The sequence below is a fragment of the Equus caballus genome, chromosome 1 (genome assembly GCF_041296265.1).
Source record: "Equus caballus isolate H_3958 breed thoroughbred chromosome 1, TB-T2T, whole genome shotgun sequence".
In the NCBI taxonomy this organism is placed as follows: Eukaryota; Metazoa; Chordata; class Mammalia; order Perissodactyla; family Equidae; genus Equus; species Equus caballus.
The window spans coordinates 103,888,732-103,907,240 of NC_091684.1; the positions used below are offsets into that span (position 1 = coordinate 103,888,732).

Sequence of the window (18,509 nt, forward strand, 5' to 3'; positions counted from 1 at the left end):
AAAGGATTGATGAACAACTGTGCACCAACAAAATGGCTAATCTAGATGAACAAATTCCTAGAAACATACACAGGCTGAATCATGAAGAAATAGAGAATCTGAATAGGTCTATAACTAGTAAGGATATTCAATTAGTAATAAAAAACCCTCCCAACAAAGAAAAGCCCAGGACCCGATAGCTTCACTGGTGAATTCTACCAAACTCTTAAATAGAAGTAACAAAAATCCTTCTCCAACTTTTGCAAAAAATTGAAAATTTCTAACTCAATCTATGAGGCCAGCATTACCCTGATACCAAAGCCTGACAAAGACACTACAAGAAAACTAAAGACTGATACCCCTTCATGAATACTGATACAAAAATCCTCAATAAAATACTAGCAAACAGAATTCAGCAGCAGCTTATTAAAGGATCATACACCATGACCAAGTGGATTTAGTCCTGCAATGCAAGGATGGTTCAGCATCTGAAATCAATTGATGTAATTCACCACATTAAAAGAACAAAGGCAAAAAAACCCTACATAATCATCTAGAATGGTACATTTTGTTATATATATTTTACCCCAATAAGAGACAAAAAAACAAGAAACCCTCCTAAATTGCTTCCCAAAGTGGTTGTAGCATTTTACACACCTATCACTGATGAATGAATTCCAGTTGGTTGACATCTTCATGAACATTTGCTGGTGTCAGTCTTAAATTTTTAGCCATCCTAGTGGGTGTGTGGTGGTATTTCACTGTGGGTTTAATTTGCATTTCCCTGATGACTAATGATGTTCAGCACTTTTTCATATGCTTACTGGCCACTCATATATCTTCTTTTGTGAAGCGTCTGTTAAAATATTTGGCCATTTTTAATTAGGTGGTTTGTCTTTTTATTATAGTTATAGTTCCTTATATATCCTGAATATAGTCCTTGTCAGATACGATTTGTGGATATTTTCTTCCAGTGAGGCTTGCCTATTAATTTTTTAGCAGATGAGTATAATTTCTGAATTTTCAGTCTCATTTATCAAATTTTCTTTTTATGGTTATTGCTTTTTGTACCTAAGAAATATGTGTCTACTTCAAAGAGACTGAGGATATTCTCCTATGTTTTTCTCTAAAAGCCTTATGGCTTTAGGTTTTGTATTTAGGTCTATGATCCATTATGAATTGACCTTTCTCTGTGATATGAGGTAGGAGTTGTGGTTGATTTCCACAAATATTCCAAAACCACCTGCTGAAAAAAATTTTCCTTTCTGCACTGATTGTACAAACATGGTCTATTTCTGGGATTTCTATTTTGTTTCATCAGTGCATTTGTTATCCTTATGCCAGCAGCACACTGGCTTGATTATTCTAAGTTCTGAAACCAAAAAGAGTAAATCTTCCAACTTTTTCCTATTAGAGTTTGCTTCACTTATTTAAGATCCTTCATATTTCCATATAAAATTTAGAGTCATTTTGTCAATTTCTACAAAAAAGTCCTGCTGGGATCTTGATTGAGATTGCGCTGAATCTGTGCATCAATTTGGAAAGAACTGTATCTTTACAACTTTGAGTCTTCCAATCTGTGGACATGGGCTACCTCTCCATTTATTCAAGTGTTCTTTAATTTCTCAGCAATGTTCTGTGGTAAAGGACTAACATTCTTTTGTTAAATTTATTCCTAATTCTTGTTTTTTATTGCTATTGTAAATGGGATTTAGTTTCATTTTCCAGTTTTTGTGTCTAGTACACAAAATACAGCTGACTTTGTAGAATGAGCTTGTGTTAGACGATACTGCTAAATCATTGCTATTATTAATGCTAGCAAGTGTCTTGTACACTCAGTTTCCAACATAAAAAAAACTCATGTCACCTGCAGATAGAAGCAAATTTATGTCTTACTTTCTGTTCTTTGTACTTTTCCCCTGCCTTATTGCAATGGCTTGGACTGCCAATACAACATTGAATAGAAGTGGTAAGAATGGGTACCCTTGCCTTGTTTCCAGTCTTAAGGAGAAAGTATTCCATATTTTACCATTAAAGATAATGTTAGCTCTAAGTTTTTGCAGATGCCCTTATTAAGGTAAGTTCCCTTCTATTCCTAGTTTGCTAAGAGTTTTTATGATGAATGGGTGTTGAATTTTATCAAATGCTTTTTCTGCATCTACTGAAATAATCATGTTTTTTCTCATTTATTTAATTAGTGTGGCAAATTATAATAATTGGCTTTTCTGATAGTAAACCAAACTTGCATTCTTAGGAAAAACTCTATTTGGTAATGACATATTATCCTCTTTATATACTGTTCAATTAAGTATCTCTGTATCTATATTCATGAGGATAACGGACTATAATTTTCTCCTGGTATTGTCTTTGTCAGGTTTAGATATCAGAATGACAATGGCTTCATAAAATGAGGTGGAAGGCATTCCCACTTCCTCTATTTTCTGGTACAATTTGTAAGACTGGCATTATTTTGTCCTTAAATGTTTGACAGAATCCCTCAGTGGAACCATGTGGATACAGAATTCTGGGTTGACAGTTTTCTCCTAACAGCATTTTAAAGACATTGTTCCAGGGTTTCTGGCCTTCATAGTTTCTGATGTGAAGTCAGGAGACAGGAGCATTGTTGTTCTCTTAAAAGTAATGCGTCATTTTTCTCTGGCTGACTTCAAAAAATTTCATCATCTTTGCCTTGTAGCTGCTTGACTATGACATACCTGGGCATGGGTTAAAGTTCACTAGGTTTCTTGAACCCGTATGTATGTCTTTCACTAAATTTGGAAAAGTTTTCCATTATATTTTCTAATTTTGTTTTTCTGCTCCACAAGAATTTTTTCTACCCAGAGAGAATATGAATGGCAGACAACAGTAGAATATCTTTAAAGTGCTATTAGGAGAAAACCATCAACCAAGGATTCTATATCTAGTGAAAATATCCTGCAAGAATGAAGGCAAAATAAGCACATTTTCAGATACGGAAAACTAACAGAATTCATTACTAGTAAGCCTACGAAATGTTCGTCAAGGACACAATTTCATTTCGAACTCTACTCCCTAGTTTTAAGCCCATTACCTCTTATGGTCTTATGCGTTTCTCTCTTTTACTTAAGGGACTTAAGAGGCTGAATCTTACCTGAGAAAAATATTCTTCTGAGATGCGTGCAGCCCACTCAATGCACTGTTCCAGGGGTCGGCAGGGATTGGACACATCAGCACACTTAATCAGCATTCGTTTGATCAGAGTCCGGTTCTCTGGAGTCCTGAGCATAGTGTTTATGGCTTCTTGATCTTTATCGGTTTCCTAAAATGTGAGTGGAATTCAAAGTGATCAAAATGGGTCCCCTGATATGAAGCCCTGTCTCACAAGTGTGGTCCCACTGTAAGCACTAAGGCACTGTCCAGGATCTAGAAGTTAAGGGTTCATAAAACCAAGTGCTGAGGATACTCTGAGCATTGAGCTTAGCCCCTCACTTTACAAAGGGGAAAACCAAGGCCCACTGAGATTCCAGCAGGTCCCCAGGAGTAGAGGGTAGCACTGGGGGTTGGTGTATCTGCCCTTCCGCTTCTTCTTGGCTCTTTCTTCTCTTCTTCTCACTCTAAATATTTCTTAGAGCTGCCTTTTCTTTCTGTTCTACTATCTCTATTGCTCTCCCTTGCTAAGAACCCAAAGACTGGCTTTATCTTTTGGTATATTTACTAAAACAGAGTGTGAACTGAAAAAATAAAACATTTCTCTGCCCTCACAACAAAGAAAGTCTTGTGGTCTACCAGGCTCCCGCTTCTCACAACCCAGTCCCCAGTCCAGCCCTGTGACAGGTATGATCATAGGAATTAGCTGTCAGCACACTAAGACTGTGTCAGACATAGTGATATTTCCTTAACATTGCCCTAACAGTTTATGGTACACAAAGGACTTAACAGTTACTCCCTTTTGATCTGCACTCACAAAAAGATCTTGTGATAGGCATGAAAAGCACTATCATTTACTATTACATTTTACAGATGAGGACACTGGGACAGAGAAGTGAGGAGACTAGTCCAAAGCTACACAGCTAAGCGAGGATAAGAACTTAAATTCCACCTTTAGTCCTGGGCTCTGTCCATTCACAATACCACATGCTGTCTGATACACAAGGAGCCCTTCTGGATATAAATTCTCAATCCATGGTGTAATGGATCCTCTGGTTATAGGCCCTCTGAAGCAAAGAGCACTGTCAAAGACAAGTGTGAGCAAGCAAGTCTCCTCATTCTGAATCTGTGCCCGTCAAGCAAATTCCCAACAGTCAGTCATGTGATTGCAACGAGTAACTGCAGCAGTCTAAGAAGGCCTGATGGCCCCATCTCAGTGGGGACATATCTGCCATCAAGATAGGCAGGTGGCACCCTGAGCCTAGGCTGCCTAGTCCTCTAGAGAGTGCCAGAAGGGACACTACTGAGGCTGCCTCAGCAGCTCTCCTTGCTCCAAGTTTGACACTGCCAACCAGCTTTGTGCTGACCCTTCTCTCTTCAGATGTGTTAATGCTTTCAGTCTGACTACAGATCAGAAGGCCGGCTGGAAACTATTTTCTTTCATGTTGCTTTGTCCCTGCTCCGACTCATTCGAGATTGATTTCCAGTCTCTCAGATGTACCTCCAAGTACTGACTGACAACAGAGATGAGAAATACGACTGTCAAGTGGAAGAGGATTCAGCTGAGTCTGGGAACTGCCCAGACTAGACAGGGGAAACCAACTCTGTGAGGTATGTGGTTTCTTTCTGTGGCAAGGGGTCAGCCAGGAGCAGTGCCCCAAGTGACAACCAGTGCTATCCAGGATGGCAGAAGAGGAGCCAATAAAAGAGGCTGGAGTGGGGGCTTCTGCATCGAAATCCTTGGAAAGGGAGTGAAGTCAAAGGCAGGCTGACAAACTGGGAGAAGAGGAAAGGCTGAAGGGAGCAGAGTTCTCAACACGTTTCAAATCAGGCTAAACAGGAGCACATGTGAAGGGGTAATAAGGTAGAAAGCCAGAGACAGAAAGGCCATGGCCAATCAAATGAGTTGCAGAAGTAAAGTGGAGTTAAAATTCAAGGAATTGTGATCCTAGACTGATAGGCTAAGTCATCCCTGGGCATGGCAAAGATTCTCAGCATGGTGACAGGACCTGGGGAGGAGGGCAGTAGGAAAGGCTGTGAGCTGGTACTAAGATGTCCAGTGCAGGTGGGGTAGGTGGTAGAGCAGACATGTGGGCCTCAAAGGAAGAGGGTTTGTGAAGGAACATGCGCTCCAGGTGCTGATGGCGCAAGGAGTCTAGTATCACAGATACCATCTGTTCTGTGCCTGTCTTGGCCAGGCCCATCAATCCTATGCCTTGAGATTTATTAAGCCCATTCTACAGACAAGGAGTTGGGGAAGCAGAACTAGGATGGAAACTCGGATCTGTCTGCTTTCTCAGCTGTGGTCTCCCACCTTGCAAGAGGTTTAATGTTATCCTTGCCAGGCAGTTGTTGTGGGCTCCATGCCTCAAATCCAGAAATGAGGGGCAACAACGTCACTCTTGTGACCAGAATACAGCATCCTTCCCAACCCCTACCCTCCTGTGACATAGACCAACAGAGGATAGCTGCTGCTACCACAGAATGTGCAGAATCAGGAGTGGCTGGTGAGAGACCTCAAGAGCTCCAACTGACCCCAGAATGCCTGAGAAGAGGGGGAGGGGACAACTGTAAGAAAGGGTGCAGGGATGGTCCACCTGTCTAAAATTAGTGTATCTCAAACTTGGCCCTCCCTTCCGAGTTTTCATGTCTATTTTTGGATGCCCTATACTTTTTTCCTGCCAAGTTTTTGTGCTTTAAGTAATTTTTTAACCACTGGAAATTAAATTCAATGAGCCCACTGGGGGAAAACTTCCACGACTCATGATATCCTAGCCCAGGTTTCCCCACAGCACATAACGAAAAGGGCCCCAAACATAGGTTCTCTTTGCAATCAGTTTCCCTTACCCCATTTTCTTCTAGTGCTGCCAAGGGCTTGTTGATACTGTTGACAAACTTGTTGACATGCTCGAAGTGCTTTGTCATTTCTGTGGCTAAGACCATGTCGATAATACCCTGGCGCAGGGTCCGATAGTCATTCCTGTTTCAGACGACAAACAAGAAGATGCTACAGATTATTGTTCCAGACCAGAATCGTGAAACAATCTTATCTAGGACACATGTCCACTGCGACTAAAATTCGAGTATCACTGGAAGTCAGTCGCAGGACACACTTTAAAAGAATGTGGAAGTTATAGGTTAGTGTCTAGACCATACGCAAGAGGAACCTGAATAGAAGTTAAAATCAGAAGCTTATGGGCAAGACTTTATAGATGCAATGTTCACACTGTTGTCCTTCTGTAGCATAAGGCATACGGTTCTTAGAATAAAATAAGGTGGAATGTAGTGGAAGTGAACAAAACCAACTCTTTCCACAAAGACAGCTCTGTGGTCATGAAGAAGGTCCCCCACAATGAGGCCCTTGAGACTGAACAATTTTAGTGCCCAGAAACTTAGAGGCTAGACCCTCTGGCAGCAGAGAAAATCACAGCGAGTACTTGATACCTTTTCTTCCAGCCTTGTTTTTATTTACTTAAAAAAAAATTTTTTTGAGGATGTAAACCATATAATTAAAAATTCAAAAGGTACAAAGAGTATGAAATGAAATCTCTATTCAACCCCTTTTCTCCAGTCACTCTGTTCCTTTCCCTGGACACAACCAAAGTTATTAGGGTCTTGTGTATTTTTCCAGAGAGCTGATGTATATACAAGCAACTATAAATAAAATCTACTTGAACTCCACCTCTGAAATTCTAGAACATGGCAAAAGGGAGTTTTGTAAAATCAGGAATCTCCTTTACTAAAAATCCCATGTAGGGGCTGGCTCTGGGGCTGAGTGGTTAAGTTTGCGCGCTCCACTTTGGTGGTCCAGGGTTTCGCCAGTTCGGATCCTGGGTGTAGACACGGCATCGCTCATCAGGCCAACTGAGGCAGGGTCCCACATGCCACAACTAGAGGGACCCACAACTAAAGAACTAAAAAACATACAACTATGTACTGGGGGGCTTTGGGGAGAAAAAGAAGGAGAAAAAAAAATGGCAACAGTTGTTAGCTCAGGTGCCAATCTTTAAATAAAAAAAAAAAAATCCATGTAAAAGTTTCCTTTAAAAATCCAAATTAGTAAGTACTGCTCACGACAGAACACTTTTTCCTTCTTCCATGTGATATTTATTAAGTCCTGACTATGTATTAAGCACCACACTAGACAACGAGGGTACAGACATGAATCAAAGACACATAGCACTGATCTTACAGAGCTTAAGAATCGAATCGGACATTAGACAAATAATGAAAAATGATTATTTAAAAATATGGTAGGTGCTATGAAGGAACTTGAGACTGAATAATTAGTGTGACAGTCAGGAAGGCTTCCTCAAGGAAGTGACGTGTGAACAGAGACAATGATGTGTGAACAGAGACAATGACGAGAAGTCTATTGGGCACGGGAGGGCAGAGTGGAGTGTTCTGGGCAGAGATGTGAGATGACAGCTTCTCTGAGTCTCTAAAAGCTTAAGATGTCAGCATTACACTTTGTCGTCGTGAAATGTCAGGACACAAAGGAGCTGAACCTTGAAAACATTGTGCTAAGTGAAAGAAGCCCGTCACAAAAGACCACATGTTGAGTATGCTTCCATTGATAGAAATGCCCAGAACTGGCGAATCTATGGAGAAGGAAAGTAGATCAGCGGCTGCCTAGGGCTGAGGGAGTTGAGGGGAGAATGGGGAGTGACTGTTAATGAGTTCGAGGTTCTTTTGGGGGTGACGGAAGTGTTGTAAAATTGACTGTGGTGACGGCTGCACAACTCTGAATATACTGAAAACCACTATACACTTTAAATGGGTGAACTGCATGGTGTGTGAATTATATCTTAATAAAGCTGTTAAAAAAAAAAAGACAGAGGAAGCAACATAATTCCCTACTCATTGTTCTTACCTTCCCAAGTTTTTAAAGATATTGCATTTATCGTCTCCAGTGGTCAGCTGGAAGGCCAAGGCTGCGTGGTGGCTCTCCAGCACAGCAGTGTCATTATACAAAATGGCCAGCTCGCTTCCAGCATTGCACAGGAAGGAGTTGGTTCTCCCAGGGTGGTCCACGTCGTGAACAGTGGCTGCAATGAGGGCAGCAGCCTCGTCAACCGGATCTAAAGTTTGCTGAAAACAAGAGATCTTTTAAAAACTGGGGCATGGCACTGAAAGCAAGGAAGCCATCTGTATCATTTTCTTTCTGCTTTATTACTTTAAGGTAAGAATAGTTCAGATTTCTGAGAAAAGCATATTGTTGAGCAAATCCAGTTTCCTATCTCTACTCAGAAATAGTTATATTGTAGCATATGTTAACTAGGAAACATTCTCTGATTCTCAGTCTCACCCAAGTTAAGGACTTACAGGGTACCCTCAACAGACAGGAGTTAGCTCCTCATTCAGTCTGTCTCTAGACCCATCACAAAAAAAGGTCCTTAGTCTGAGATATTGACGTAGACTAACATAAACTGATATTACTAAACAAGAGAAATAATTTGTTAAAATATGCATGATTTACATTAACTGGGGGTTGGTCTAGTTTTCTCCCCCTTTCGGTGCTTTGTCAGGTTGATGTCAGGGCCTTATGAGTTTGGTCATGATCTGGAAGTCTTCCATCTTTTTCAAGGTTCTGAAAAGGTTTTATGTACCACGGAGCAGTTCCTTAAAGGGCTAAAGAACTCATCTGTCCAACTAGGTCAGGAGCCAGGTTTTGAAGAAATTATTTGATAGTTTAAAAACTGCTTCCATAGTATTGACCTCTTTTGGTTTTCTACTTCTAGCATTAATTTGATTTAACATATTCTTTCTTTCTTTTTTAAGAAACCACCTATTTTAAAGGCTTTTGAATTAGTACATAAATATATGGTACTTTCTTCTTTCATTTTCCATTCCAAATGTATTTCTGTGTTTTCTATATTTTGTGATTAGTTTGTTAGAACTTAATTTTCTTAGTTATTTCAAAGAACCATTTTGAACTATCATTTTGCTCTTCTCTTTCTTTAGGTGTTGATATATGTTTCTCATTTTGTTGTTTTCTAAATAAATCTGTTATTCTTGGTTTTATTTCCTTGTTTATCCCAAAACTATTCAAAATATTTTCTCATTTGTAGTGGCTAACATTTTTTTTTTTGACCTTTAGTTATAAAATTCTAGTTTTGTTGTATTGTAGTTAGAAAATATAGCCTATGAAATTTTGAAGTTTATCAAGACATTCATTGTGTCCTAGCATAAGATCATTTTTGGAAATATTTACGGACACTTGAAAAGAAGGTGTATATCTAATAAATCAGTCTTGTAAATTCATTTAAGTTGAAATTCAATAATTTTAACCTTAAATGGGTGAAATGTATGATATGAATTATATCTCAATAAATGAGATATAATTCATATCATACAGTTCTGTTAAAAATTAAGTTAGGGGCCAGTCCAGTGGCCAAGTAGTTAAGTTCGCACACTGCACTTTGGCGGCCCAGGGTTTTGCTGGTTCAGATCCAGGGCGCAGACCTAGCACCACTCCATCAAGTCACGCTGAGGCAGCCTCCCACATAGCACAACTAGAGGGACCTACAGCTAGGGTACACAACTACGTACTGGGGAGCTTTGGGGAGAAGAAGAAGAAAAAAAAAGATTGGCAACAGATGTTAGCTCAGGACCATCTTAAAAAAAATTCAGTTAGCTTTCTAAATTTACATTTGTATGTTATCTACAGAATATTTCAAAAGCAACAAATTGTAGCAAAAATTAGGTCGTCTTTATATGCTGCACCATACTGACACAGACGTTCCTCCTCTGCCATTTGTTTTTGTACTTTACAAAACAGTCCTCTCTCTGGACTCTAATTTTATCTACAGTGTTGGTCATGATCTTTCTTAAAAAAAAAAAGAGGGAGCAGGGAAAGGGCAACTGAAAGAGCCCACTCTGAGAAGGTCTGACCTTCGGGGTGAGGAATTAACATTCGCTCCACACATTCAGTTGCTAGACATCATCCTTTCCTGTTCTCCTCCATACAATGGACCCATGTTACAGATGAGGAAGGGAACTGGCAGGCACTCGCCCTTGCTCTGCCTGGCTGCCATGCCTGGTCCCAGCCACCCTGTGACCTTCCCTGGGTGCCAGGACATCAGGCAATGATGCCTCGCTGTCTCATTCCTCACGAGGCCCTGTTTTCTTAGATACAAAACCAGCAGTTTGATTCTTTTGCTCTCAAGTACTTCTAAAAGTGAAAGGGCCGTGCCACTGGAGCTCCCTGGACCCTCTGTGCTGCCTTATGATGGATGTTGAAGGAAACAACACAAATACTTTGGCAAATCTAGTTGCTGCTTCAAAAATTTCCCTAATGAAATAACTGACAACATGCAAGCTTTCTTAGGGAGCCTGTCTTGGGAGTGGGCAGTGAATAACTGTCCTTGAAAGGACCCTTTCTTCTGTGAGGCTCTCCTTACTGTGGCCTACTCCCATCCCCATCTCCTGCGGCCTCAGTGCTGGAGCTAAAGCTACTCAGCGCAGACCCTGAGCTGTTGTGACCGGCTACCAGTAGGTGCCACTGGCCACCGCACCTGCTATTTGGAGCCCTAGGGAGCCACTCAGTTAACAGTCCTCACCCTTCCTCCACTGCATCGACTTGGCTGAGCAGGGCAGGCACTGGGGATAGAAAAGGAGCTTGTTCTCAAAATAGAGCAGATGGACCAGTAAGTAGGCATCTAAGAGAGTAAAATCAGGAACATGCCTGGGAGGGTGTGGGAATTCAGAGAAGGGGCACCTAAGTCAGTGGGGGGTTGGAGGGCAGTTCAGGGAAGGCTTCCTGGAGGAAAAGAGGCCGACAACGATCCTTGAAGGACAGGTGGAGAGGTGAGGGAAGCTTCAGAAACTAGCGTGGTTTAGCCTGGCCCAAACGTGGCCTGTGTGTCTGGGGACTGTGGAGTCTTAAAGTTTCGATCCTGTAGGAGATGGGAAGCTGCTCCTGGGACCGTCACGGTCAGATGTGCTGTTTCAGAAAGCTCACGCTGGCAGCAATGTGAGTTCCTGAGGAGCAAGGTAGTCAGTTCTCGTCTGGCACCATCTAGATGAGACTGGGACAGCAGTGGGGCACTATGAGGAGGAGACGATTCTGAGGACATTTAGGGCTTATGGTAGCAAGGTCAGATGATCTATTAGATGTCGAGGGCTCGGGGAGAAGAAAGAACTGAAGATGACTCCAGCTTTCTAACTTGGGTGTGTGCTTGGATGGTGGAACTCTGGACCAAGTGGGTAACTCCGGGTGAGAGCAGTGCTGGGCGAAAATGATGAAGCTGGTCTCAAACCATGCTGACTTTCAGGGATAGGTGGGGGCCCTAAAGTGCCAATATCCAACAGCTTGTCTGTAGGTGCAGAGTGAGACCTCCAGAAGAACAGTCCTATCTTGTTCTTGCTGGCTTTCTCCCCGAGGACCAAATCCCGCTCCTTATACTCCCAGGGAATGGCTGGGGCCGTGTCATAAATGAACATATCAACTCCCCCGAGCACAGTGTGGCCTCCTGCCTGACTTCTTGTGCGGCCACACCCTTCCCAGGCCAGGCTGCACATGCGCCAGGACCATCCCTGAACAGTCACACTGTAGCAAGTCGGAGGAAGCAGGGCAGCAGCCTGCCCCACTGCCCCTGCCCATTAAGCACGGAGCGCAAACACAGCTCACCTTTATCCTCTCTCTGCAGAGAAAATAGGCAGTGGCATGAAGGACATCAGCAGAATGTGTAGAATTGTGGTAGGGGTTAGAAGAATGATAATTGGCTTCAATAATTTGTAACCACGATCTCAGTGTTGTCTCGGAGCAATTTAAAAATTCACAGATTCCAAAGCGAGCAAATATTTTGAGACCAAGATAAATCAAAGGCCTGTAGAGAAAAACATCCACAACGTTAAAACAAAGAATTAGACAAAATGTTTGGAGCCCTGAATGGTTTCAGCTCCAACAAGCAAATCCAAGCCAGACGTCAGAGAGTGTGCAGGGCAGCAAAGTGGAGCTTGTCAGCGGTGCTGGCCTCTCTGTTGCCCTTCCTCCTGCTCGCCAACACCAACCTCAGCTGGAGCCCAGTTCCAATCCTGGCCTCAGAGCTCTTGATCGATGCTCCCCACTGGCTGGGGTGAGGTTTGCTCACTCTGCCCTTCCTGACTCAGACTCCTACTTGCACTCAAAGTCAACATGTTGCCAGGCCAAACTTGTGCCACCTTCAACCCTATCCTCTCCTTTGGACTTGCCGGACCTATGTCATTAGCTAGATGTCATGCCTAGAAGAAAATAACAGTTTCTGATGACTGCATGTGAGCCAGACACTGTCACATGTTGTGTAATGGTTTCAACAATCTGAAATGTGTGATACAGTATGAAGAGATTTCCCCTGAGAAGGTGGCCAACTGGCCACCAAGTCAGGCCCCTCCTTGAGAAGTCACCTTGATCCTGGCCTTTGGCTTGGAAGGTCAGGAAACTGCTCTGCTGAGGCAGCATCTGGGGGTGAGTAGGCTCACAGGACTTGAACTGACCTGCCTCGGCCTGATTCACATGAGTGCAGTGTCACTAGTATGTAAACAGGTGCTTGAAGATTCGTTTGCGATAGGAGTAGTATTCTCCACTGTCCTTGCCCCGGTTGGGTACATGGAAGAGAATGTATTGAGAAGGTTGACACACATTGAGCAAAGCGCAGGGGCTGTGTTGGGAGCACTTCACCCAGACTGGGATGACACCTGATGAGTTATCCCACGGCCCAAGAGAGCCACTTCTCCTGCAAGTGCCTTCTGTCTGCCAGGTTCAGGGCCTCTCGACCCTGAAGGGCAGCCCTGGCTGGCATCAGCTCTGTGGACATGTTTCTCCTGTGTGACAGGTCCATTGCACCCTTTGGTGAACAGCTCTTTTCCAGTAAGATGCAAGAGTGAAGATAAAACCCCAACCCCGCCCCACTCTGTGGTCACACCCACGTCAGGACAACTGGAGTTGTGGGTGTCCCCACGCCTGTCACCAATGCAGCAACCAAGATCTGCGGATGGCTCTTATCAAGTGTGTGTGTGTGTGTACATTTCTAGGCTCTGAGTGGGGCTCTTTGCTGCTATCTCAAAATATCACTACCTACAGGAAAAATTAATATCCCTATTTTACAGAAAAAAAACCTCTGCTACTTGGAGAGGTTAGGTCACTGCCTGATTTCACACTTTCTGTCAGCCTGCTGTCGCTGCAGGAGTCGTGACCAGGCAGACTCGCCCCTGGCTTCTCACGGATGCCCTCGCTGAGGCCTAGGCCCTGCTACTCTTTCGGGAGCCTCGCTCCCTGAACAGAGACTACTCTGTGCAGAATCCACATTCCTTGCGTGGCTTTCTCCACACAGGCCCTTGGAACTGAGCTTTCTGTCTGCTGAGCTCCACATGGCCTCACCTTTGATGAGTGGCAGCCTCCAGTTCAAAGATATCAAAGTGCCAGCACTCTTCATTCTCCATGGCCCGAGCTATCCGTGGTGGGACATCATGAAGGGAGATGGGAGTGATCATACTGCTTGAAACCTGCTGAAGATCTGTGACGTGATGAAATTGGGGGACAAAATTAACAGGCTTTACAGCATGAACTCTTCCTTAGGGAGGACAGTGCTGCTTCAGGAGACAGCTGCTTGGCTTCTGAGGTTTTGTGACATACTAAGAAACTGCTTACTGATGAGAAAAATTATCTGAAAACTCTTATCTGAAAAAGTTATTTCATCACTTAAGCTGGACTGTAATATTAACAGTGATCCAAAAAATTAAAAAGGAAAAACTTACTTTTGGTTGAAAGAACATACTCATTCCCAGATAGTCTTCGCAAACCATCCTGATAAAAATCAAGGAAATAAGAAAAAGAGAAGTCACAACTATTCTTTACTTCTCGAAAACTCCAGGACAGCGGATCCCGGAGGACAGCTGGGGGCAGCCCGTCCATCAGTGCACCCAAGCCTCCTCTGCGAGCATCACTGTGTTCAACCACTGAAGTCAGTCACCTACCGAGCACACAGCCTGACGCCGGGAAGGACTGGCTCAACACATGGGCGGGGGCAGCACCAGGGAGGGAGCCTGGGAGAGGCCCCCAGAGCACAGCGGTCCTGCTGGCACTCAGGACCAGGTCGCTTTCTCAGGGACAGTGCTCCTCTGCCCTCAACCCTTCTCCACCATTTTCCTGCCACCCTCCTCGCCCTAATGGACACCAGGCTCCCTCTGCAAAACCAGATTCTTCCTTGCCCTCCAACTGCCCTTGCTCTGCCCAGCTGACTCTCGGGGTGAGAGCTGCCCCCAGACCACACCCTTTAGCGGCTCTCCGCTCTGCCCTGCTCCCCACTGTGCCTCTCTTCTCCCCTTATCCCCACGACTCTATCCCACCTCATCGTCATCATTTCCATCCCTCACCTACAGGCTGGGGGAGCCTGAGTCTCAAATAGGCAAGATCACAGTTAGACATCATCATCAGTGGGAATCACTCCACTCTTCAGATGACTGCCTAAAACCTTATTTTTAAGAAATCATGTGACTTCAGAAAACAGGAACTGGGCGGGGACCTGAATTTTGGACCAAGACAAATGGTGACGGGTAGCGATGGAATGATCTGTTTTCCACAAAGTTTTCTTCCCTTGTGAGACCTCTACACTAGACTGGGCTGGAGGAGGCATCCAGGACCCCTCAAGAGCCCAAGGCATGAAGCCCCCTTCTGATGAAATGGTCCCAAGCCATTCTTTCCCACGACGTCACCAAAGCTGTGAAAGATGCTTTGGAGGGAAACCATGCCCCATTCCCAGTGCCTCTTTGAACATATACAGTCTTTCTGTTTTATAATTTGATATGGAACATTTCATATATTTTTCTTTTTTTCTGCCCCAGATTTCAAAATCTTTAAAAAAATTAAGTTTTATTTAAATAAATTATGCATAGAACTCCTAAACAAAAATGGAGAACCAGCTCAGAGACTGTCTAGAATATGCTCCTCCATTCTCTACTTCAAGCTGAGGTCCCCCGGGGCGGTAGGCAGCAAGTGGATGACGGCTCTGGCCAGAACAGCTGAGCCAGGCGAAGGAAGGGTCTAGGCTCTGACTGAGCCCCACACACAAAGAGCTCTGTGGAGGCCAGACCACAAACCAACCAGCTCAGAGAAAACAAACAAGGGCAACAGCCTCTAGCCAGCAGCCTGGTCCAACATACTTACAGACATTAAGCCTCCAACGAGGTCACTGGCATGAGGATCATCATCCTTAGCACCGAACTGCGGTGAATATAATTCAGTGGTTCTTAGAATTTCCAGCACACGGTCTAAGGCTTCTGTCACAGGCATGGGACTGCTTTCCTGGGCAGCATTGATAATATTGATTACCTACAATATGGAAAGAAAAGACTTGCATTTCATAACCTTAAAAACAATGGGAAAGAAATCCAGAGAGTTGGGCTGGCACCAGTGCTCAATGCTAACTTAAGACTAGTTAAAATGTTCATGTCACACATCCTCTCTCTTTAGAGGAGGCAGCTCCATACAATGGCGGGGGGAGTGGGGCATTATTATTGTTGTGGGTTTCTGTTTCATCTCATTGGAAACAATCAACTGGGAGAACAAGGGACTTCCATGCTCAGTGGAGACGGACCACAAATGGCTTCTTCACCTTGGTGATGGGTGCCTCAATCGTCATGGAATGTATCCGGGCCATGGAGGAGTGTCGTCTCTGGCTGGAAACTGTGGAGAGATCACATCATACAGAAATCAGGGTACACACAGCCTCAGGCACCCGTCTTGACAGCCCAGGAGTCCAACCTCTCCCCGCCACCCGCCTCAGTGTGCTCAGCTACATAATGAAGGGGTAAAGATGCGGACTACATGGTCCTTCTCATCCTAACAAGCCTGGGATTTGGGCATCACCAACTCCGCTTCCTTCAGTTCTAGGCAACAGGATGCACGTGCCCCGACAGTCTGAACTTCTGATGTCACAGGTCAAAGAGGAAACAATTCAGCGAGTCAAGGGCAAACAGTTAGCCTCTTTCTGTGTTTATAACAATAAGGCTTTATAATTCTTCAGCTTGCTGCTATCCAGGAGTAAAACCGTTCTGGAAGACAATGCCACACAGGCTCTTTGTTTCACATATGGCAGGAGTGATAAATGCAACACATCATTAACTGAAATACATGAATATTTGGTTAAATTTTTCAAAGCACCTTTTGGTGATTCCACTGTTACGCTCAATCTAGACTGGTTAGGTAAATACGCTAAATGAGGCAGGAAGCAACTCCTAAGCTCTAAGGCTCTACAGTCTGTTAATGTTTTGTTGTCCTGTCAAGATAGGGTTCCTCTGGAGTGGGGGAAGCCTGGGCGGTGTACAGGCGGACAAAAATATTCACATAGAGTTCTGTGTAGCTCTCTGAAAGCCCCACTGTCCAGCCAAATGCTGTTTACCAAAAACCTGAAAGGACCACAGACTGTTCTACGGCCTGACACATCAGCCTCATTTTACCAAAGTGAGGTCAGAGAGAAACACTGTGCAAGATTAACCAACTCAGGGGCTTTCAAATGCCTTAAATTTCGGGAACCAAGAAAACTCCTTAAATCTAATTTTGGTGACCAGCATATGGTTGCCAACCTTCCATTTTACCCAACAAGGTCACTAAACCAAAAATAAAAAACATTCTTTTATCACTATGTCATAAAAGGACTTGTTCTTATTTAAAAATATAATGAAAGTGACATATGCTTATAAAAACCAAACAATTGTGTACATGCGATAAGGTAAGAAAAAGAAAGAAAAGGTATAAAGATTGTTGAGACTGTGTATGTAGAAAGTCCAAAAGAATCTATAAATACTACTCTTATAATCAATGAGTAGGTTTATCAAGATTATTAGGTACAAGGTCAATACATAAAAGTCAACTGTATTTCTATATACTAGCAACAAACAATTAGAAATTGAAATAAAAAACATCATTATGATAGCATCAAAAAACATCAATATTTAGGAAGAAATCTAATGAAAGATGTGCAAGATTTATAGACTGAAAATGCTAAACATTGCTGAGAGAAAAGAAAGACCTAAATAGAGACAGAGAGCATATTTACCATTTGGAAGAGGCAGTGTTATTGAGATTTCAATTTTCCCCAAGTTGATATATAGGTTCAAGACACTCCAGATAAAATCCCAGGAATTGCGTGTGTGTGTGTGTGTGTGTGTGTGTGTGCGCGCGCGCGCGCACTAACAAGCTGATTCCTACTGTAATATGGAAATGCAAAGGACCTAGAACAGCCAAGATAATCTTGGAGAAGAAGAAGTTTACACTACCAGCTATCAAGACTTACTATAAGGCTGCAGTAACTGACGATGGCATTGATGCAAGCATAGACTAACAGAACAGAGTCCAGAAACAGACCATACATTTACAGTCACTTGATTGACAATAATGGTGCTATTGTACAAGATGGTTTTCCCAATATGGTGATAGGCCAACTGGATTGCCATGTGGGGGGAAAATTCATCCTTGATCCCTACCCTCACCAGATATAAAAATTAATTTGAAATGGATCACAGACCTAAAGTGAAAGATAAAACAAGAAAGCTTCTAGAATAAACATGGGAGGCTATCTTCATAACCTTGGGACAGAGAAAGATTTCTTAAAACAGGACACAAAAAAGCACTAGCTATAATAGAAAACACTGATAAAATGAACATTATTAAAATTAAAAACCTCTGTTCATTAAAAGACCATTAAGAAAGTGAAAAGGCAAACCACAGACTAAGAAAATGTATTTGTGATACATATATCCAATAGAGGACTCATAACTAGAATATATAAAGAATTTTTACAAACCAGCAAGAAAAAGATAACCCAATTATAAAAATGGGCAAAATATTTGAACAGTACTTCACAAGAGGATATCCAAAAGGCCATAAGCATATGAAAGGGGTGCTCAACCTCATTAGTCATCAGGAAAATTAAAATTAAAACCACATCTACAAGAACGGCTAAAATTTAAAATGCTGGTATAACCAACTGTAGAAGGATGCAGAGCAACTGGAACTCAAAGATTAGTGATGGAGAGTAATATGGTACAACCCACATTGAAGAGCTGTTGGCAGCTACCCAAAGGCCCAGCAATTCCACTCCTAGGTAGGAGACGAACACACACCTCCACAAAAAAAGACTTGGATAAAAACATTTACAGCAGCCTTATTCTTAACAGCCCCAAAGTGCAAAGATGAACACAGATGTGCATTAATAAGGGAATGGATAAACAAAATGTGGAATATTCACACAATGGAGTATACTCAGCAATAAAAAAGAATGAACTACTGCTATGCCTAACAACATGGATGAATCTTAAAAACACTCCAAGGAAAGAAGCCAGACACAAGTGCATACTATACAATTCCCGTTTTATGAGGCACAGGGGACCAAATTAATTTATGGTGGTAGAAATCAGTGGTTGCC

General features: G+C 42.9%; 1 protein-coding gene across 10 annotated transcripts in view; it reads right to left on the reverse strand.

Moving 5' to 3' along the window:
• Positions 1-18,509, reverse strand: part of PDE8A (phosphodiesterase 8A) — a 137,763-nt gene that overhangs the window by 7,204 nt on the left and 112,050 nt on the right. For all 10 annotated transcript variants that reach the window (XM_070230336.1, XM_070230317.1, XM_070230356.1 and 7 more), the window contains 8 exons: positions 15,699-15,769; positions 15,251-15,415; positions 13,843-13,891; positions 13,466-13,601; positions 11,738-11,936; positions 7,979-8,196; positions 5,953-6,085; positions 3,110-3,277 (listed from right to left, as the gene is read on the reverse strand). In XM_070230336.1, coding sequence (XP_070086437.1) covers positions 3,110-3,277; positions 5,953-6,085; positions 7,979-8,196; positions 11,738-11,936; positions 13,466-13,601; positions 13,843-13,891; positions 15,251-15,415; positions 15,699-15,769 — 1,139 coding nt within the window. The remainder of the gene's footprint in view (positions 1-3,109; positions 3,278-5,952; positions 6,086-7,978; positions 8,197-11,737; positions 11,937-13,465; positions 13,602-13,842; positions 13,892-15,250; positions 15,416-15,698; positions 15,770-18,509) is intronic.